The sequence below is a fragment of the Pipra filicauda genome, unplaced genomic scaffold (assembly GCF_003945595.2).
Source record: "Pipra filicauda isolate LSUMZ 115617 unplaced genomic scaffold, ASM394559v2 scaffold426_size588282_pilon, whole genome shotgun sequence".
Taxonomy (NCBI): Eukaryota; Metazoa; Chordata; class Aves; order Passeriformes; family Pipridae; genus Pipra; species Pipra filicauda.
Window position 1 is genome coordinate 451,945 of NW_024104561.1, and position 22,736 is coordinate 474,680.

Genomic DNA, 22,736 nt, shown 5'->3' on the forward strand with positions numbered 1-22,736 from the left:
GGAATAAGATAGTGGCACAGAACTTCACTGCTGCAATAAAGCTTTGTTCTTCTTGGTTGACCACCTTTCCTGTCCATCTCACACACACCTCCTTGGACATCCCTTAGATCAAAGGAATGTCATGTAGGTTTCCACGTGGTACCAGAAAGAAAAAAAAAGGCAACAGAACAAACAAACCATATACTCAATCAGGAGTTCAACATCCACTACAATCACACCAGTGTAGACTCCTCACTGAAAATCTCTATGGAAATTGCATATGTCACTATTTTCGGTCAACTTCACTACATAAAATTGACTGCAAAACAATTCTAAACTGAAAGGCAAATACAAACAGATAACACCTTACCTGGATACATCTTCCTTCTCAAACTGTAAGAAGAGAGATTTGAGAAGAATGTGAAAGCAACTAAGGAGCCTGAGAAAGTAGAGAAAATACATAACCATTCTTCTCAAAACAGATACTACACAAGGGAAAACACTGTTTGTCGTCTCTAGTCATAAGATTATTCCATCAGATTAATTCTTCTTGTAGCAGACATGCCTCTGAGTATTGCAAGAACTAAGTATTGTCAAGTTCATTAGTTTTTGTAAAAACTTCAGTATCATCATTCAGTCATTTCACAGAAACTGCATAAAAGCCCACCGAAATCAAAACAAATTTTAGGATGCTGTTTATTATGCCTATAAAGTTGGCAAGATCTTTGTTACATCCTTCTAGACATAATTCTTCCAACACCATAACCAGTAAATACTACGTACATCCATATTTTCCAGGACACTGGACACAAGCATGGATGAGATACCACTGTAGAAAGACAAAGCTGGTAAAGACTGTCCTACTTTTAGTCACGTGGCTTAACAATTTGCTAACTTTTAGGAAACTTCTATAGGCTTCCAAACAGATTATTCAGTTAATATTTTTCATTCAGTAGAAGAGGTAAAGACACAATGGGAGATTTCAGAGACACAAGCAGAGGGTACTTTCAGACACTAACTGAAGGTAGAGCAAGAGAAACAGAACAAGTGTTTACTCTCTTAACTTACTTGTATGCAGTCAAGGCATGAGCTACTTGAAAGTCACTGGTTTACGTCCCTGCAACTCAAATCAAAAAGCTTGGTCTTACCAATTCTGGCAAGGTTAATATTTCACAGCTAGTAACTTATCATCAAAGGATCACTAGACAGTTTGCTGCTAATAAAATGGTATCACTTCAAGAGAGGATGCTAGTGCATAAGAAGCCAAGATGGTTGTTTGCACTCACTTGAGTCAACACAACCTACCAAATAAAATAAAAGTTACTGTAAAGGGGAAAGAAAAACATGGTTGGAAGATCCACTTGACAAACACTAAACAACACAGATCTTCTGGGAGCTGGAGAATCATGATTCTTCCTGTCTCACAAGAGTAGCTCTATTTAGCAGTCTCATCTAACCTTCTCGCTTTCAGTCCCATACTTCAATGCTCCTTATGTGACTGATGAGGCAGAATCTGACAGTTTTTATTTACAAATATCTCACATATCAGGACAGATCAAACAGAAAGACACGGCTGAGTCAAGCTGCAATTACAAACTGACAGACAGTCTCAACTCAACATAAGAAACAGATACAGTGGCGTTCACTTCCAGTAAAGGAAAAAAGGTAAAATAGAGATAGCTAAGAGCACATTGTGTTGTCCTGAAATTTACTAGGCAATTTCATGTAAAGATCCTTGATACTTACTGGTTCTGTAGATATCTAAAGGTACCAGAAAAAACCTTAATTACGGTTCACTATGCACTTACCAGAGACTCATCCAGACAAAAGCAAATTACAGCTCCCCCTAGAGAGATACTTCGACAGTGTTCCAGAAGGCTTACCTATTACAGTGTAATCAACAACCCTAAAGAAGTCTCATTACAGATGTACTACTTTGCAACTGTTGATATCCATACTTTTCAGAGATGACCTCAAGCTGAGGAACAGAACATGTTTACCTCGTACTAAAAATGATTCAATGCATGATTTGCCTATAACTAATAAAAAGAGATGAAAGGGGCATTAATATGAGCATCTTCGGGTTTAACCTTACCCTGTCTTCTTGAGGTTAAATACACTCCTCACTACGCAGCTGGTTACTCAGTTATACAGAATGCAACAGCAGTTGCTGCATATTTAGTACCAAAAAGTTCTATTTTATAGTGAAACGCAATTTAAGTAGTTTTTCTTAACTGGTTCATTTCCTTTAAAAATGAAGGAAAAAAGGTCTTGCTGCAATAGCAGTAATTCCAACAACCCTATTTGTGATAATGTGGTTCTCACTTTAGAACCTCAAAGCCTCTACAGATATTTTCTGATCTATCAGCAGTCCTAACTGCAATAACAAAAGAGACCTTTAAAAGTCAATATTATCGAGAGTTATAAGTGGCTATAATACAGAATTAAAGCAATGACTTTTGTGCAGAGTACGGCTTGTTCCCTCAGTTCCATCTCTCCTAGAAAAAACTTTTTTTCATTATAGAAAAGCATAAGGATGCAGCAACTTAACTTCATTACTAGTATAAAATTAATTAATTATTAACTGATTTATACATGTGTTCTAGAGAGTTTGTTCTTTTCACCAGAAAAAAAGTCAGACAGACAGATGAACACCTAACACAGAATACAGTATCACATTCAGACCAAGTGTCACATTAAATTACACTAAGTAGAATCAGATCTTGACTTAACCAGCCAGTAAGCTAAAGTGTTAGTTTTTCCTAGGCTACTTACAGGAAAACATCCTCATTTGAAGTTATGAAGACTTGTTTTGTAGAGAATGTGGACTACTTCAGTTTCCTCAGCATCTACTAGCCAGGTGAGCTAGAAAAACCCTAAAGATCTGTGTACGATGCCTCACTATGCTGATTTTGGCTGTGGTAAGGCTAATTTTCTTCACAGTGGCTAGCAGGGACTGTGTTCTGGATTCATGCTGAATAAAGGGTTGACAATATGAAATATTCCTGTTATTGTTGAGCAGAGCTTACACAGAGCCAAGGCCTCTTCTGCTTTTCATACTGCCACACTGGCCAGGGGGCTGGGGGTGTTTAGGAGGTTGGGAGGAGACACAGCTGGGAAAGGTGACCCAAACTGACCAAGGGGATATTCCGTACCATATGACATCGTGCTCAGTATATAAATTGAGGGGAAGAAGAGGGAAGAGGGAGCACATTTGGAGTGATGGTGTTTCTCTTCCCAAGTCACCATTATGTGTGATGGGGCCCTGCTCTCCTGGGGATGGCTGAGCACCTGCCTGCCCATGGGAAGCAGTGAATGAATTCCTTGTTTTGCTTTGCTTATGTGTGTGGCTTTTGTTTTCCCTATTAAACTGTCTTTATTTCAACCCACCAGTTCTCTACCTTTTACCCTTCTGATTCTGTCACCCATCCTGGGTGAGTGAGTGAGCAGCTGTGCGGTGCTTGGTTGCTGGCTGGGGTTAAACCATGGCATGCACCTAAAAAGACTCTTTACCAAATCCACAACTGGTAATTCTGTATCTCCATAGTACTTCCAATGGCAAACTCACGTTTTGCCACAGGACCTTAGAATAGCCATTTAACAGTGAATTACTATTCATATTACTTAAAAAAAAAAAAAAAATATTTTCCAGTCCTGGAAACTTACTGTGTTTGCATAAAGCAAAAAAAAACCAAAACATGACACAGACAGGAAGTTCAGTTAGCTGCCCCACTGGATTTGCTAACAACAGTCCTAAGGAAGAGAACCTTGATAAAACATCTTCTTCCTAGTCCATTATTTCTTGGCGAAAATAAAATCCAGTGAGATATATTCTACCTCTATAATCACTATAATGACGCTTGCCTCAACTAAAGCCAATAGGAATATTTGTTCTTTCTTCTGCTCACCTACTACTAGTTACAGCTAAGTATTCCTACTCACCTACCAAACACTATACTTTTTAGAACAACCAGTACTGCCAATAGGTGCCAGACACACAAATTCCTATCTTCAGAAACAGGTTTTCAGCAAACCTCCTCTCTGTTCGATGACAGACTGTCCTTGTACACCCTTCAATAAGAGGATTTCTGGAGAGCAAGAGTGTGTGTGATGTTGATTTCTGGGGAAAAGAGGAAATCAAAGTAGTGCTGCATACTCAAACACTGGCTTGCAAAAGTTCATATAACACTATTATATTGCACAGTGAACGCATAAGAGAAGTGGAATAAAAAGATGATACACTTACTGCTTCAAAACAAAAAATACCATTGCTACAAAGATATTAAATTATCTTGCCTTACTATTTGGTAGCAACATTACTTCCTCACTGAGAATAAGATGACAGGCAAATCTTTACTTGCTTGATAAGAAAATTTTACCTTTAGCACCCCGTGTTTGGGCATGAGTCCACAGGTCTGTGATATTTACTTACTATGGACCTAGCTGAAATGTTTTTTGAACTTGAGAGGGTTTAGAAAAGCAGAAATAATTTTTAGCACTCCCACACAAATCCTCGCATTTCTGACTATTTAAGCACACCCTTGACCAACTACAGCAAAGGGTGTTGGCCATGTCCAAGCTCTAATCAAAACATCAACAGCAGCAGAGATCAACCTCTGAAAGCTGATTCTCGGATCTTTATTTGCACAGTTTTGCTCCCTTTTCAAAATGAGTGCAATGATCCACCATTTCTGTTCCCTCTAATATAATATTTTTTCTATTAATCCATGAGAAACAGCATGTGTTAAAATTACTGCCCAACAGATGGACATGTGTGAGGGCCATTTTCCTACTAGCCTGCTACCAGCAACTGCGATCTTACCTCCACCTTCTCTGCTGGTGTCACATAGGAAGAGAAAGCCATACTAATTGTAATAGCAAGGAAAGTTTCAAATAAGTTGCTATGGTTAGGTAAGCTATAGGAGACTTACTTAACAAGACAGGAGGCATAACATCAGACATGCTTATCACCTGCTCCTATACTGAGTCATCCTGGTCCGTGCTGCTAAGTAACATGTGGTCTGCCAAGAAGCAACTAAGTTCCTTTTCTCTTTCAACACACAATCTTTTTGCCAAGAGAGAGGCCCAATAAGAACCTTTATCCAAACCATGGCATCAACCTCTATCAGTTCCAACAAGCTCATCAGGTCTAGAGGTTTTTCCTAGCACACTGGGATCAATGTCAGCAAACGAAGAACAAACATTTACAGAACCAAACATGCTTCCACAAAGTCATAATTCTCACATAGATTGACTGGAATGACAAGAAGTAATCCATCCCCTTTAAGTTTATGTACAAAACAGACCTGTCTTTCCATATAGGTTGTGGATGAAACTGAACCATCTTTCCAGGGCCATGGATGCCCGAACCCTGGCAGAGTTCAAGGCCAGGTTGGATAAGGCCTTGAGCAACCTCATCTAGTGGGAGGTGTCCCTGCCCTTAGCAGTGGGGGTTGGGACTAGATGTCCCTTGTGACCCCTTAACATGCTTCGATTCTATGATTCTACAGTGGATGGCAAGCTTTTAGCCAAAACTACCAAGACAATTGTACCTGTAAAGGCAGTAACTTCCACTGCTAGAAGTAAAGGCTACATTAAAAGATATTAGATGCTATTTCCCACAACAGAATAGCGGAAGTTCAATATACACAAATCCCCAAACCTTAAGAAGAAAAGCTGATTCTTCCTTTCAGTTCTGCTATTTTCCATCCATATGCAAATAAATACCATCACATCACATCCCTCCCGGTCAAAAAAAAAAAAAAAAAAAAAAGAACCTCAGGAAAGAGAAGTAAAGCAAATTTACTTCTCAAATTCACTTCAGAGGTACTAAGCTCTCCCAGCTTATATCAGCTCTGCCTCCCTAAGAGCCATCCGGTGTTTTTCATAATAATCTTACCTTTTCCCATATCCCCTGGACCTTTTATCTTTTACCCTGAGGAGAAACAGCACAGAGGTTAACCAAAGTGAATATTAAATAAAAAAATTTAATTGGAACACTACATACTCCTCCTTTTCCTCTACAGAAAATAAAGACTTGGGTTTTTATCTACCCAGCTTTCAAATTTGGTCACAGTCAACCAAGGGGCTTAAATGCATGACTCTAGGAAGCCAAATAAGAAATGAACAACAAAAATAAGCCATCTCGGAACCACATAGGTAATATAGAATTGCAGTACAAGTCCTTACTTTGAATAGTAGTCACAAAGAAAAATAGTACTTCTCAACGGGTATATCCATAGGTAAAACAAAGTTTATTTGAACTTAAGAACCTCAGAATGGGAGACGCCAACCTAATTTTATTTAATGAAGAAGAAATTACTAGTCATGTTAAGTTTTCCCATTGTCTCATCTGTGCTGCTGAAATAGCTTATCCCTCATCTTAGATATAGATGTGCTCTGACAGTAGGCAAAACCAACAAAGAACCAGGAAAAACACATGAGCCATATGCCAAAGCACAAGACTTTGCAAAAAGCAGACAAAAGAAGTACAAATCTTACTTCTTCAGTTGACCAAGGTATACTTCTCAAAGAAATAAAACTATACAGGTCAGATTAGGATGTTTAAAAACAATAACAAAAAATTCATCCTTCATGAGAGGAAGCACTCCCACTATCCCTTCCCAATTCTGTATTTCCAACATATTCTTCGTTTTTTACAGTAAAAAAGGTACCACAGTAGTTTGTTTCCAGCCTCTCAAACTCTCTGTGGGAGTGTAGCTACCACTGTTTCTCACCACTGAGACTCTTCTTCCAGGCTGAAATAACCAAACAAAATTTGTGAAGAGTCCTCAGCATAAGCATAAGAGAGAGAACAGCCAGTGCTGCACAGTTCTATAATTTATTCTAAAGTGCAATTATTATATTAAGCTTCTGATGAAAAGAAGCACAACCACTAGCAAGTTCTTTGATCATAATGCAGCAGCTGCTACAGCAGTGGATGAAACTCTTGAGTACTTAAACCAAGTACTAACCGGCTTTTGAGTTAAAGACGATGCTGATTTCATTTGAAATTAGCTCTGAAGATAAACTGTCCAGGCTGATAAAGCCAGCCTACACAGTGTTTATCCCTGCTTGGGCAGTTCAAGAGAGTACAACATGCATCATAAGACCTTCATTACCTACATTTTCCTTAATAGCTTATTTTAGAGATGAGGCACAGATTAGCTGAATTGATCAAGCTGTCCTTAATACAAGCCTGTCGTGGTTTGTACCCACAACTAAGCCGGCAACTATGTACCATGTAGATGTTTGCTCACCCCACCACACCTTACACTCCTCACCCCTGTCCCCTCAGCAGGGTTGTGTTTCCACCCCGAAGCAGTCAGTTCTAGGTGTACCTGACAGCTCTCCAAGTGAAAGTGAATTGTGGCCTACATTCTGCTGCAAAAGGGCTTAGGAAAAATGCATTAGCAATATCAATTGTTGCATACCACTTGGCTACCTTTGACTCCAGCCCTTATGGGGTACGGCAGCACTCAGCAGCAATGTGACTTCATTCAGGCCACGATAGTCTACTGTTAGTCTCCACACTCCATTGGATTTCTCTAACTGCCCCTATGGGTCTATCAGAGGTAAGCAGGTCCTGCTGATCCCTCCTTGACTGTAGAGTTAACAAATCAGCTTCTGGATGAGAATCACAGAGTCTCTGCTGATGTGATACTGATGCCAGTGTACTCTTCTGGTAGCAATCGGCAACTGTTCCTCTCTGACCTTTAGCAGCTCCACAACAGAAGGATCCTCCAAGAAACCAGGAAAGGTAGACAGCTGCTTAGTTTTCTCCATCTCCAAGGCAGCAAGATCAAAAGTGCACTGGTACCCTTTTGGGCCCTTGAAATATTCTCTCCTAAGCCCACCTGTGACAGGAATGCAGGGAGACTCTGCGACCATCAGAGTAAGGTGCTTTTGCCACTCATTCCCAGTCAGACTTACTTCAGCCTCCAACACAGTCAGCTCTTGGGATGTCCCTGTCATTCCAAAAATACAAATGGGTTCTGCCTCTTTATAGTTTGATGGCACTAGAGTGCACTGTGCACTGGTATCTGCTAGAGCCTTGTATTCCTGTGAGTCTGACATGCCAGGCCCTTGGGTCCACAGAGTCCAGTAAATCTGGTTGCCCCTCTCCTCCATCAGGCTGCAGCAGGGCCTCTCCAATATTGTCCACTTACTCCATATAAAAAAAAATAAATTTTTTTCCTTAGGATCAGCCCTTTCACTCTGGGGAACTGCCCACTGTAGAGTGAAGCAGCAACTTTTCTGGAAAAAAGAACACATTTGTGATTGCTTTTCCCTACAACTCAGGTACCCATGCCTCTAGGGTTGAAGGTAGGTTTTCTATCCCACTTCCTCATGTCCTGTTGTGATGGTTTCACTCTGGGCCTTCCTGGAGACCAGCTTGTAACCAGGAAGGAACTCGGAAAGTGATCACGGAAGTATTCCATGCTATTCCTTTATGTAACTTGAGGTATAAATAAAGCCAGCAGGAGGGACCTCGCTCTCTTCCTTTCCGGCGAGGTTTGAGAACGGTGGGTCCCTGTCTCGGTCTGGCTTATCTGGAGCTGAGGCCTACAGTGACTGCTGTTATCTGCCACGCGTGAGGGGGGAGCCCTGGGCCGTGTCTGGCCATCCTGCCTGTTCAAAGGGAAGTGGTGAGATTTTTTGCTAGTTTGCCTTCAGTTGGCTGGTTGACTTGCTCGGTCTTTGCCCCTTTTTGTCCTTCTCCCTCCCCCTCTTCCCTTTTTGGGGAGCTGTTTGGGATTTCTGGAGTTGTGGTGTGTGGTATTCTCGTTTTGTGTATCTGTCTCATATGTAAAATATATAAATATATATATATTTTTTGCTATAGCTTTGGCTGCTTGGGTGCTTTCTTTTCTCTTCCCTCTCTGAGAAGCGGGTCCTTGTTGTCGAGTTTCGGGGGCTTGGCGGGAAGCCAGCTCGAAACTTGCACACCTGTCCATGATCCCTCAGGTAAAAACACAGAGCAACCCACTGTGTCTACCCCCTGCAACTTCTCTCTTGAGCAAAAGAACACATACTGTTAATAGCTGAGATACTGGGCTAGACAGGTAGGGAGTAGGATCGCTCCTCTTTTTGTTGCTGGAACTCCTGGAACAGTTTTTCCCACTTTTCAAGCAGTTTTTCAGTCAACTCCATAAGGACTTCATATTGCCAGAGCTGGCAAGCCATTCACCCACTCTAAGTGCCTCTTTGTCTCCCCAGCTCATTACTACCAACACAACAATGCTGCGCTCTGCACAAATTGCCACCACACTGGACTTCATCTGGATCTGTGGGTAACCACACATTGTCCTGGTCATAATAAATCATCTCTAGGTACTGGACACTTGCCTGGGTGACAAGTAACACCTCCCTTGAACAGATACTTTTCCTTCATACTTGACAAGAGTCATCTCCAGAGGCTGAGGATTTATGCCCCTTTTTTAATTGCCTTGTTCATGCCTCCTTTCCTAGAAAGCAATCCCAGCTGCTTGGCTTCCCTATCCTGTAATTCTAGGCTACTAGCCCTGTTATCCCAGCACCAGAGCAGGCAGGTAACAACGTGCACACCTGGATGATAGCTGAAATCTCTTCACATACCTGTTACCAAAATCTCAGAAAACAGAGAGAACCCTCTGACATCAGTGCAGCTATTCAGACAGCAGGCACTCTTTACTGACAGTGCCAGAAGCATGGGGGAATCCTTCTACCTATCATGTGTACTGTCAGAGAAAAATCCTTCCCTTTTTATTTCATCTATGCAATGTACATGTAAACTTCCAGTATCTTGAGCCAATCTCTTCAATGTTTTCTATTGGAACATCTTGCTTTCTATCAGCACATCTAAGTATAACCTGCACTTTATTGCTGTGTATACTATAGTTAGAATTAACTTGTTCTAAACTCCGTTGTTCTAGTACAGATTTATATTCTATCTCCTTGCTTGCTTAGATAAATTCTCCCATATCAAACCCACAGCTCACTCAGGGATAGGTATCGAATTGTTATCTTTTGTTCTGCCTCTTCCACCTGGTCTTGGGACGGCCCTGCTTCATTTTCCTTTACTGTGAAATGACTTCTGTGTCCATTTCTTCTTATGTATAGGAGCGACTGATACAGATATGGGTTGGTCCAGCTGCAGTGTCTGTCACTGGAGTTGGAGTACCCACACTGCTAGTCACCTTGTTGTCAGATCCAGAGACCATCTTTTCCCTTTGAGGGTACTGAGTAGGACTTTCTCCTCATGAAGCCATGCTAGCTCTGACCAATGCCTGCATTGTCCTTCAGGTGTTTTTCAATAACTCCCAGAATAATCCTCTCCATATCTTCACCAGTCACTGAAGTGAGACTGACAGGCCTGTAGTTTCCAGGGTCACCCACGCTGCCCTTCTTGAAAATTGGGACATTAGCCAGATTCCAGTCAACTGGAACCTCTGCAGATTCCCAAGACCATTTAAAAATCATTGAGAGAACCCTCACAATGATATCAGCCAACTCTTTTGAGTGGTCTTGGATGAATCCTACCCAGGGCCCATAGACTACAGGGATCCAGCTGGGAGTTTATCATTCTCACAGCCATGGCCCTCCAGCTCAGGGCAATGGGACACCCTTAGCCCATCTTCAGTGTTTAAGATGGAGGCAAAGAAAGTATTGAACACCTCTGCCTTGCCTGTGTCCCTGTTTGTGAGGTGAGCATCTTCATCCTGTAATGGGCTGATGTCTTTTCTGCACTGCCTTTTGCTACTGGCATATCAAAAAAATCTTGTCTTTTTATTGTCCCTCCACATTTCTGGCAGCATCAACTCCAGTTGAGCTTTGGCTGCACAAATTTTCTCCCCAGAGTGGGGAGTAGCACCTCTGTATTCCTCCCATGTCATTAATATAAAAAATGCTTCTAACAGATTTGTTTTAACATCTTCTAGTCAGATTTGTGATTACCTCAACTCATCATGCCCTGCACTGGGCACCAAAAAAAGACTGTCGTGGCTTAACGCCACTCAGCAACTCACAGACACTCACTCTCCCCTGTCCCTAATGGGATGGGAAAAAGATCAGGAAAAATGTAAAACCCATGGGTTGAGATAAAAACAGTTTAATAACTGAAATAGAGTAAAACTAATGATAATAATAGTATAGAAAGGGAGAAGGAGAGAGAAATAAAATCCAAGAAAAAGAAGTGATGAAAAATACAATTGCTCACCATCCCCTGACTGATACCAAGTCTCTCCCCCAGCAGTGATCAGCCCCTCCAGCCCAACTTCCCCCAGTTTATATACGAGCCGTGACATTGTAGGGTATGGAATATCCCTCTGGCCCATTCATGTCACCTGTCCTGGCCAGTCTCCCTCCCAGGTTCTTGTGCATCTGCTTAGCGGCAGCACACCAGACACAGAGAAAGTCCTTGTCTTAGGGTAAGCACTACTTAGCAACGACTAGAAATCAATGTGAGATTCCAAGGATTCTCATACTGAATCCAAAACATAGCACTGCACTAGCTACTGTGAAGAAAATTAACTCTATCCCAGCCAAAGTCAGGACAAAGCCTTAGAGTTAACCACCAGATCACCTTCAGATCTGTGTATAATCCTTAGTCTGGCTCCCTTTGGCCAAACAAGGAATTTTTTAGCACTTAGATCTTTCTCGATCATAAACCCTTCTGTCTGACATTCACATGCACAAAAGCCCAGGTTGGGTTTGTGGTTTTGATTTTTTTTTTTAATTTATAGGGAATCCCCAAGTAACCAATTAAGCTGGCTTTAAGACTTTGAAAAACCAGGGCAGCAAAGAGTGAACTTAATGGGAAGCAGATCTGGCCCGCTATTTTAAGTAATCTTTAGACAGTGCGGGGGGAGTGGGGGTGGGGATGGATGGGGAGAAGACAAAGTTTTGCTTGAGGACTCTGCAGTGGCTGGAAGTGCCTTTGCCCTTAAAGTTAAGTGTATCTGTCCTAGATTTGCAACCCGCTCTAAAGGAATACCAGTACAAGTTGTTTTAGGGGGTGAATTCTGTCATATAGTGGTTTAAGTACTGATACCATATCACATTCTGAGTTCACAACTGGGCACACCTCAGGTGGATACTTTGACCACGTAGCAGCCAGGAAACTGCTTCCTAGTAGAGAATGACCACACACATTCCAACACCAGGGAATCGACATTGCACAGTAAAATCCTGAGTTTAACAAATATTTTTTTTCCAAGGTGGGCACACTCATAGCACTATCTCATTAACACAGTCTCTTAGTCTTGGGTCTCCAGTTCCTCAAGGTGGGTTTCTTTTCCTTTAAGTAAAAAACAACAACAACAGACTACTACACTTGCATTAGTTGGGTTAAAACCAATCCAATTATTTATTTACACTTCATGCCACTTTCTCGCCATTCCCACCAGAAAGCCACAGCTGCAGGACTATGAGACGTAAATCAGCAAAAAAATCAAATATATATAAACATGGTATCTGGCATTTCCTTTAGCTGTGAGAAACATAAGGAAACCGACAAATTGTATTCAAGGACTCTCTACAGCAGGGGGCAGCTACCTGGTACCATATCCTTAGACTTTAGAAGCAGGATTCTTGCTGGTCTATTTCCTGTTAAGTAGGAAACAACTTCAAGGTTTAGCTCAACATATCCTTCTTGAAAGCTTCTGGGGTGAAGAAGTATTCACAAGTTCCTGCAAAGCAAAATGCTATGCTAAAAGCTATGTTCATAAAGTACTAAGAATGTACACTCAAACCAGGAAGCAGAGCTCCCATCTGCCATGTTCCATGTAAACAACATTATTTAGATGCATGCAACTCTTAAAAACAAAGTTAATAGTAATGTTCTCTTACTTCTGTTTTTCAGCATTGTAACCATTGCAAACACTAAAAAAAAGCTAAGACTTTAAAACCAATTATCACAGGCATGAAGTGCTGAAATCACATCAAGGTTATTACTAAAGAGACTATAGTGAACCTGTAGGCAAGGGCAGTCTACAGTGGTCTAGATAATTTCTGCTACAAAAGCAATGACTTTCCCCAAGATCAAGCCACTATCTGCCCTCCCCTCCTGAACTCTGGGATCTCACCAGGAAAAAATCAAGAGTACTCCCTCTGTTGCCAATACAGGTCTACTTCAGACTCCACAGAATCAAGCATAAGTCTCTGCAAAGAACATGAAGTCTTTCAAGTTCATCTGGACAAAGCTTTACAATTTTTTTAGAGTATTGCTCAAATAACCTCCGTTTTATGTGTTTTTATGCCTACCTTTCAATTTTTTTTGCATGGCAGTTGCTTTTCCTCTAAGAAAGCATTGACCCTTAACATCAAACTCCATGAAGTATATTCTTCCCTATTGTTCATACAAGGTTGTAGCTAGGCTACAACAAAGTTGCTGAATACCTCTTTTAGTAATTGTGAATTCCAACTACTTTCTTGCTGAGAGCAGCAAGAGTTTATAACTTTTACCCCCCTACTACTCCTTAGAATGGAAACAAACCTTGACTCCCCAGAGATCACTATGATTTTTCAGTGATTCACACTAGCACACAATGAGATTCAAGCACTTCACATCCTCTTCGTGTTATGCCACTACATATAACCTTAGGAAATAGAAACTTTTATAGTGTGTGCTGAAATACAGGCTAATATATATCCCATCTTCTAAATGAGAACAAGCTAGTTCCACTGAACTACACAGCACACCCAGTCCTATGTAGATATTTGTATGAAACACTATCCTGCCTCAGAAATGGGGCACTGTAAAAAACCCAACCTATTAAGTACTCATATGATTCATAAATTGTTTTCAGCAGAATTTGGGCAGAAGCATGCCTCACAAATCTTTCTGAAGAAGCTGGTGGATGCACACAACACTAAAATCATTCGTTACAGACTGCGCAGTCAGAAATCGAGTCAATATTCCCACACGCGCATGCCAGGACTGCAATTTACTGTGTTTAAAAACACCCTCCAGTTAAGACTGCCTCAGTTTGGCAGCACCCTTCTCAAAAGCTCGTCTAGGACAATCCCTTACACTCACTAGTTTCCGAGAGGTGTTGTCAAAGAACCCTGCTCCTGTTTATCTTTAGACTGAGAGGACACGGAAAAAACCTTCAAGTTCAAGCGATCGTTTTAAGGGATTCGCGTTTGGGCTGTTTGAAGCCCGAAGGCGAAATTATAAACGCATTTTACATCAACTACAGTTCTCACCAGCATTTCCCAGACACCGAAACTGCCCCGTGGCCCCCGCGCACACGGGGCATTCTCGGACCACCCCGACAGCGGCGCCCCTGCAGCCCGGCAGAGCCGGGAGTCGCCGCTGCCCGCACACCTGCCACGCAACCCCGCGACTGCCCGCCCGCCGGCAGGGACGCGCACCGGAGCGGGGGCGCGGCACCACCGCACGGAGCAGCGCAGGAACTGGGGGTAAAGAATTTTTTTTTCATTAAAAACCAGGGAAATTAAAAAAAATAAATTAAAAAATAAAGCAAAGGCGGGGGTCGCGGGACGCGCGAAGGGGCTGCCCGCGGCCCCGCCGCCGGGACAACTTTCCTCAACTCCCGGCGGCGGCGACTCGCTCCACCTGCGGCCGGGCCTGCCCCTCCCTGTCTGGTTGGCCGCCCACCGGCCCCACCGCAGGGCAGGTGGGCGACCAGGGCGGCCGATGCAGCGGGGCCTCCACCCGCGCCCGTCCCGCCGCCGCCGTCGTGCCGGCAGGGACGGCTGCTCGCTGCCCGCACGCCCGGAGCCCTCCCGCCGCCGCCGCCCTCTCTTTACCTCCTCGCCGCCGCCGCTCTCCTCCGTGCCGTTTCCTACGCTCGCCATGTTCCCGCTCCTCTGCCCGCCTCGCCGGGATCTCTGCGACCGCCTCGCCCCGTCCACTGCTCACAGCTCAGCAGTGATACCGCCCCCCGCCCTTCTCGGCCGCCCCCGCTCAGCTGGGCCCGGCCCGGCCCGGCCCGGCCCAGCCCGGCCCGGCTGCTCCCGCCCGGTTCGTGCAGATCCCCGCCCGCCGCCTCCTCCCGCCCCGGCCGCCCCGCTGCCTGGCGGCCGCGCCCCCTCGTTTGCATGCAGGGCCCGCCCCGCCGGCCCTTGGCTCCCGCCCCCGCCGCACCGCCGGCTGTGCCGCTTGGATGGGGCAGCGCCGGCGTCCTGCTCCCGGCGGACCCTGGGAGCGGTCGGAGGTGCGCCTGGCCCGGTCGGGGCAGGCGGAGAGTCGTACCAAACTCGTGCCGAGGCCCCTTGCTTCCTCTGTCCTGCCCGCCTCACCTCCCGCCACGCTGCGGCTCCGCGCCACCGTGACCAGCTGCACTGGCCGAGGCGCCGCAAATGTTCTTCCCCCAGACGTTCCTGCGGTCTCCCTCCAGTCCCCGGCTTACCTGAGCGGCATCTCGAGCCGGTTCAGCACACCTGAACCACCGCTGCCGGTCTGATTTTGTACCGGCGCCATCCGCCCCCACCGGTATCCGCCGCACCGCCCGGACAGCGGCTCCAGAGAAGGGCAGCGCGGGCGGTGCTCCTGTCAGGAGGGGCCGCGGGAAGCACTGCGTGCAGACCCGGCCACTCCGATGCCGTCAGTCAGCTCCAGGCATTCAGTACCTGATGTCTGATGTGCACCTACAGTCAGTCCCTCAACTCCTTGTGGCCAGGCTCTGTGGAAGAGCGGCTTCATCACCACGCTGGGTCGTGCTTGCAAAGAAAGTTAACAAAGCGGCCAGTTCCCTGAAGTCTGTTAGACTACCCTGCCCCACCTTGTTCTCTATGATTAGTTCATAGCATCATTGTGTTCTTTGCTAAAAATCTACCGATTTCCACTTCTCCCCATTCTGCCAGCCGAGGTCAAGATCTATTAAAAGGCATGATACCCATATCCACTTCCTACCAATTCCTTTCCTGTCACTGCCTTTGTTAAAAAATACATGTAGTTTTGATTTACTGGCTTTCATTAGAACCAGAGACAGATTAAGAGAGAAAGAGAATTTAACAGATTCAGGTGACTAGGTGGTAGATACAGTCTAACAGTTTTTTGCAAGTTGAGAATAGTCTAGAGATAAGCCAGGTCCTTCAGTCTAAGAAGAAGGAGAAGTACAGGCTTTTAGTGTAGGCCAACAACTGAAGTGTCCCTATAAATCTTACATAGACTGTACTGCTGTATCTGCTATTTTTACCCAGGTGAGCTAAGTAAAAAGGGGAAGGGAACCCAACACGAATATGTTCATCTGTCCTGCAAAATTCAGTCATTTCAGTTAATGCACCACAGACACACTGTTCTCCCTTACTCCTGTTGCATTTGAATAAGTTTCTTCACTGGCAACTTGTTGAAAGATACTTCTAGTGATATTATTATTTTTCCAGGACTGATCTAAAGCACATGAAATATACCAGTACGGCAAAGGCAATAGACAGGCCCGTACATGCTTTGTATTTCATTCACGGTACAGTCATGTCTGGCCACACAGCTCCACTTGAAATCTTTTTTTATACTGTTTGCAAGTATCAGGCAAGTTATCGTCCTCTGTTGAAGACATTCGTCCCTTTCTATTTTTCAAGTCCAAAGGCAATCCCTTTGAGATATCCTTTAATTTAGAGCAGCATACTACCTCCATTTCAAAACTAGTTTTTAACCAGTATTATTTAACAGAATACTATGGGATACATAGTATATCAGTAGGATAACTAACACATAAGGTCTTCAAGTTCTAGGAAGATGGCCCTTAAAGATGAGTACCAGTTATGGCGTTCTGTAGAAGCCACACACATAAGCAGTTATGCACTGCCAGTTCTAGCTACAGAGAATAAAAACTTAGCACAACCCCTTACGTTCTTGTAGAAACTGTTAATGGACTATAGCATCAATACTTTCAGGGTTAGGTTGGGGAAATCACACTAATGTGCAGTTTGCAGTCATGAGTAGTCACTCTAAGTGTAGAAGACATAGCTGCACATGTCAGAGGTTCAGTCAACATGCTCATCAAGTTCAAGATTAATGTCTACTTCAACACTTTGTCAAAATTAGTTCTTTATAGGCTTCATTTATATTATTGTATTCTTTCCTCTCCCGCAAGTCCTTTAGCTCATTTATATTCTTTTGTGCAGATTTAAGGCTGTATCTATCAATGACTTTTCTCTAGTCAGAAAAAAGATGCATACTAAAATAATCATGGAAAAGATAACTACATCAAATCACTGCTTACCAAGATAGCTAAGGCATGATAATTGCTACTGAAGTCTGAATACAAGCCCTGTGAATGGCAGAGCCATTACTGAGTGTTGCTTGGTCTTTTACAAGCTGCCACAGGGCATACTCCCATTGAGGTCATTGTAATAATAGTCAAAAAGGACATCTCAAAGCCACACCCTAGTTGGCTTTAATCAAGTTTAATCATTCTTCCCCTTCTCACTTGAAATGTAAGCATTAAAGAAAAAAAATCCTTGTAAATTCCTCTTACAGTTTTCTGTGTGTAAAAAACTAAACAAAACCCAACACACCACTTCTGATGGAATATGTACAAGAATTAATAGGTCTTAATCCTCTGAGAAGAAAAGCCTGCAGCAGTTCTCAGACAACTCTAGTTTCTACCCATTTGACTGTAGGTGTCTTTGCAGCAAGAATTAGGAAGATTATGAGCTGATTACTAATCTTTCAAAGAGCATTCAGGGAACATTCCAGTGAATGTGTTGAAAAGATTTTGCTGAGATCTGACAAAGGAGGCAAGACCTTGAGAGTGTGTTCTCTGTCTGGAAAAGCTGTATAGAATTCCCACACGGGAAAAACCTGCCTACATTTCCCCCCATCTTCAGAGCCATCACCTGCTTGCTGCTGTGTTAAGACTACTTGGATACTTGATAACTCTTCTAGTGTATCTTTCTGCAGTACAGCTATTCACTGTGAATTTGCCTTATAAGAATTCATGGGACAATTTGGAAAAATATTTTTTTTTTCAGATTCTGTAATCAAAGACAGATCTTACAAGAATGAGGGGCTATTCTGCCCCTCATCATCAGATAATACAGAAGAATAAAATCAACCTCAGTATAAACATTTGGTACAGATACAGTTTTCTTGAGGATTAGAAAATTGTCATTGAGAATAGGCTGTCTGTAAAATAAGCCTAGGCAATTGCATTAGCAGTCCTGCAGCTCCTTTCCGGTAGGGTTACCCTGTCTCAGACTCACACAAACAGAAGAACTGTAGATAACACTCATTAAACAATTAGCAGATTCCCCAGTGGAGGTAGGGCAAGTGAGCAGGACAGAAACCAAGTCCCGCCTAGTTCCAGAAGTACTGTTCCATAAACCGCGTATTAGAACAATGAGTACTCTGAGCTGTACAAATTGTATGTGACTCTAACTACAAAAATACCCTGTAAAATATTTGCTGAGAGAGTCAGGATCACCATAGTTGAGGAATACCTTTCAACATCAAGAGAATGAAATTTCTTACTGAGTTAGAAGCCAGCTAAGCAAACAAACAAAAAAGTATTTGCATGAACTTGTCAGAGATACTAGTTCATAAAAAACCTGTAACAAAAGCAAGATGTAACAGCCAAGAAAGAAAAATTGCTGAGACTGTATTTCCTTTTGGATTATATCTGCCATGCTATAACCTCTAGGCAATTAGGGTTTTTTAGCCAGCATTTATTTTGCCAATTGATATGAAGCAACACCTCTTTCTGACAGGGACCAGTATCAAAACACTGCTTCTTCACAGAAGCTGAGCTAGTCTGTGGCTCAAAAACAGTATTTCAGATATTACTATAGCAACAGCAGTAATCTCTTTAGAGTTAAAACACATATGAGTGCATTGATGCATACCTGTAGTTGCATGAGGAAGCTAAGATACTTTAAGATTATTTCAGCTCCTGCACACACACAAACACACGTGCACAGTCCTTTGCCACTATCCATTCCCTCAGTAAGTTTCAGGTTCTACCTTAGACTCTAGAAGAAATATTTACTCTCAGTCCAAGCACCCATTTTCCCACATCCAACTAGAATGAGGGTGTAGCAAGCCACAATGCAGCCCACCTAGTCAAGTAAATACAACAATTGAAGTCACTAAAATAAGGAAAGTCAGTGTCCACAAAATACATGCTCTGTCTTGGGTCCCAACAAAAGGGCGAAAAGGGCTGAATCAAGGAACTGGAACAAGCACACCAACATACATTTCTTATGAAAGACCTAAAAGAAAGCAGGCTGTCAAGGATACTTCTTGGCATGCATGAAGGCAGTACTACAGCCTAGAGTATTCATGTTCTTCAGACACTACAGATACGGATATCAAGCAAAGCTTAAAGTACCGGGTTGTTATAGTTAGGAGTGAAAGTGTTGTACCCTCAATAAGCTGCTTCATCTAAATCCTGTTTGCTAGACCTCTCAAGAACTTTATTTGGAAGTGAAGAACGTAGGTGTTACTTCTTTGACAAATATATCCAATGCAGTAATTGTATTTGAATACTTAGACTCTCACATTCTGCTAGGTGCTCTTTTAGAGAGCCACAGTAGTTTCAAACTCCGAGATCATGTTTCCATATTTAGAAGCGGCGGCCATCCTGAAGCAGAGCCACTTCTTTCAGTCAGACATATTTCCCTTCACTCACCATAGTAGCATGAAGCAAATATTGCAGTGGTAAAAAGACATACAAAAGCCCAAGATTAGGAGAAGGTGATGAGGCAGTTACCAGACCTTTCAGCATAAACAGGATCTTGAACAAGATACATAAGAAAGCCTCCTCTACTCAGGGAACCCCTGCCTCTTTCACAAAGCCAGGGAAAGGACAACAATGAAACTTTAGACACGATACAGAGGTTTCCGTATACCTAAGCCAGGTTGTATAAGTGATCCTCAGTGAAAACATAATGCAATTAACTCACTCAATTTTCAGGCACTCTAGTTCTTTTACCAATGTGTCTACGCAGGCATTATTTGCATAATAGTTTCTAGCAACTCTTCTACAGGTGCCATCTCTAACTTATGGGCTATATTTAGATAATTTGGTATATCCCCTTATAATTTACTTAAGGGAAAACCCTGAAAGATGCCACTCAGAATGACTCATTAAATCTTTTAGGCCTAGAAACCGGCATACACCCTAACACTTACATAGCACAGGTTTCCTGCTCCAGGTGGAAACAAGCTATTCTTAGGCTCACACCATTTAAACTGGATTTATCCACAGCCAATGCATAACTTTTCACAAGAGTGTAATATAAGGTAAATCACAGAATACCTGATCCACCCACTGCTGAACACACAACTAGGCTCAAGGTTAGAACAGGCTGCTTATATTGCACTAGATACATGCCTTAAGGACATCTAATACACTATGTAAGTACAGACCTCTAAGCAAACCATCAGAATATCAGGTCAGATTCAGTAGGATGATACATGAGGAAATTGGTAAGCCGTGCAGAGTAAAGAACACCAATAAACAAAAAACAAGCAAACAAAAAGCCCCGACAACAAAACACCGCAGCATTTATTATCTTTTAGGAGGCTTAAAAGTCACCCTGTTTTCTGTGAGTATTTGACAACTAAGCCAAAACATACCTGGTATTTCACTACATTTGACAGCACAAGTAGGTTTCGCATCACCTACACTCCTTCTCCTCCTACCTTTACTGGTCAACATTTTCTCTTCTCAACATTCATATCCCATTCTACTCCACTCCCACTCTCTGACATTCTATTCCATTCCAGCCCATTCCCCTTTCTCCCCTCAAAGAAGAAGTTCCCTTTGCTTTTGTGTATTTGTTTTCTTTTCTGTTTATCTCACCCGCTGCTCATTTATCCAACCAAGAGTTTTCTAACAGGTGCCGAAGAGGTCTCCCCTATAACTCCTTGCATCAGGCCAGATGATTAATTCTTTCCTGTCCTACAGCAGATGGAACAATTGCTTACCTTGGGATGATGATGTCTCATCTCTTTCCAGTTTTCTTCCCTTCTCACCTTTACAGCTAAGCAGTTCCCTGCTATTTTAGCAAGAAATTCTCTGTACTTCTCCCAGCCTTATCTTTAAACTTCTTCCTGTTTATCATCACATTTCATCTCATTGGAAGTATTTTGATGTTCTTTTTCCCAGCCTTTAGTCAAGGAGCATGTTTCAGAGAGTTATAGAGTAATAAAGGTCAGAAATGACTCCTGCGACTGTTCTCATTCAACTCTCATTTTTTTTAAGATATAAAAAGCCACATTAAGTTATGGTATTTGTTTAGAAAGCAAAATACATTAATGTGCCATCTCTACCTCTCAAATTAACATGAAGCTTGGTGTTTGCATGCCATATTGGAAATGACTGAACACCTCTTCCTGCAGAAGTAATCCTGTTAAATAAACCCATAAGGATGTTACTGCACTGCTGCACCTGGGTTAATTTTTAATTGGCTCTTTTTTCCTTTGGAAATCTTTACTCCTATTAACAGTCTAAACTGGTTTTTGTAATTTGATACTTTTATTAGCTTCAAGAAATAAAGCAGTTTTCCTGTAAATCCTCTGATGTAGGGGGCGTGTTTAAGGTACAGGGGCTGTACCAGGGCAAGAGTGCCCGAGGGAGCATGAGCCGACATAGACAACCTTATTGGTCAAAGAAGTCACATGGTTTGAAGGGATAAAACCAGCGCCGAATTTGAAATAAACCTCTTTGTTCACCACCTCGCGAGGAGCGTGCTTCCTTCTTTACCATGTAAAGTACCGCCACGCTACACTCTAATAACTAGAGCTAACGGCACCCTTGAAATTATATTGTTTATGTAGCTGAATCCTTTCCACGTGCTTTTTCATTACAAACTGTACTATTTGTACCAGAAAAGCAAAGGTAAAATCTGTAACTTCACCTTACAGAAATGTTCTTTGCCTTAGTAACAAAAGTTTTCAAAGATAGGTTTGCCAGAAAATATGTTACATCTTTTGTCTATTCATTTTGTTATTTTTTTCATTGCTCTGAAAACATGTTTGGGATTGAACTAGCTGAACAGATGGTTGCTGTGTGTCGAAGTCATCAGGGAATAAAAATGACTGAATGCAATCCCTTCCTTTCCCCCACCAAAAAAAAAAAAATATCCCTGAAACCAAACCCAAAATGTCGCATATACAAATCAATGTTCTTGTTCCCACAAAAAAAATGGATCCTCCCTCCTCTCTGAGTGAGGATCCTACGACTTAATAATAAGACAGCATTTTACAATTGCTAAATTGTACCCAAATGCCTTCCCTTCACACTGTTGGAAAATACTTTTACTGATTTATTTATTTACGTACTTGTATTTTAACTCCTCTTAATTGGTGTATTATCCATGTTAAAAATACTTTTTCTAAAAAACAAAGACCTACAAAAAACCATGTGATTCCTTCTTCTTGTCATGTAGGCTGCTGTGTTCAAAAGCTCCTACTGTATGGCAGGTCTATGTCCCTCTGTTCAGTGATGAGATTCTGCTGCAGACTGGCTAGAAACTGTCTCTATGCTTTGTAGCTAAATGCATAGATTTATCTGAGAAAAGCCTAAGGTTTCTCATCTAAAAACATAAACCTTGTTCAGTACATCATGGCATTTGGCCAGTGTATTAGTAAGAGCTCTTGACGCTTGAATATAAGTTCTGGCTTTAAAATTCCACATTAGTCAATGGAGACAGTGACATATGTTAAGAATAACGTGAGATGTTGTATTCTCCTACTAATATTTATTAGAGTGAACAGTATTTGTTAATGACTGAAGTGCAAGAACTCTAGGTTTCAAATATTCTGTTTCTTGATTTTACTTTCGATTTTACCTACCTCCATTATT

General features: G+C 42.4%; 1 protein-coding gene across 2 annotated transcripts in view; it reads right to left on the bottom strand.

Moving 5' to 3' along the window:
• TTC39B (tetratricopeptide repeat domain 39B) overlaps positions 1–14,870 on the bottom strand; it is an 82,408-nt gene extending 67,538 nt beyond the window's left edge. The window contains exon 1 of one of the 2 annotated variants that reach the window (XM_039385640.1): positions 14,734–14,870. In XM_039385640.1, the coding sequence (XP_039241574.1) occupies positions 14,734–14,781 (48 nt within the window). In that variant the 5' untranslated portion in view covers positions 14,782–14,870. The remainder of the gene's footprint in view (positions 1–14,733) is intronic. The other variant, XM_039385643.1, reaches the window with a different exon arrangement.
• Positions 14,871–22,736: the final 7,866 nt, after the last annotated feature.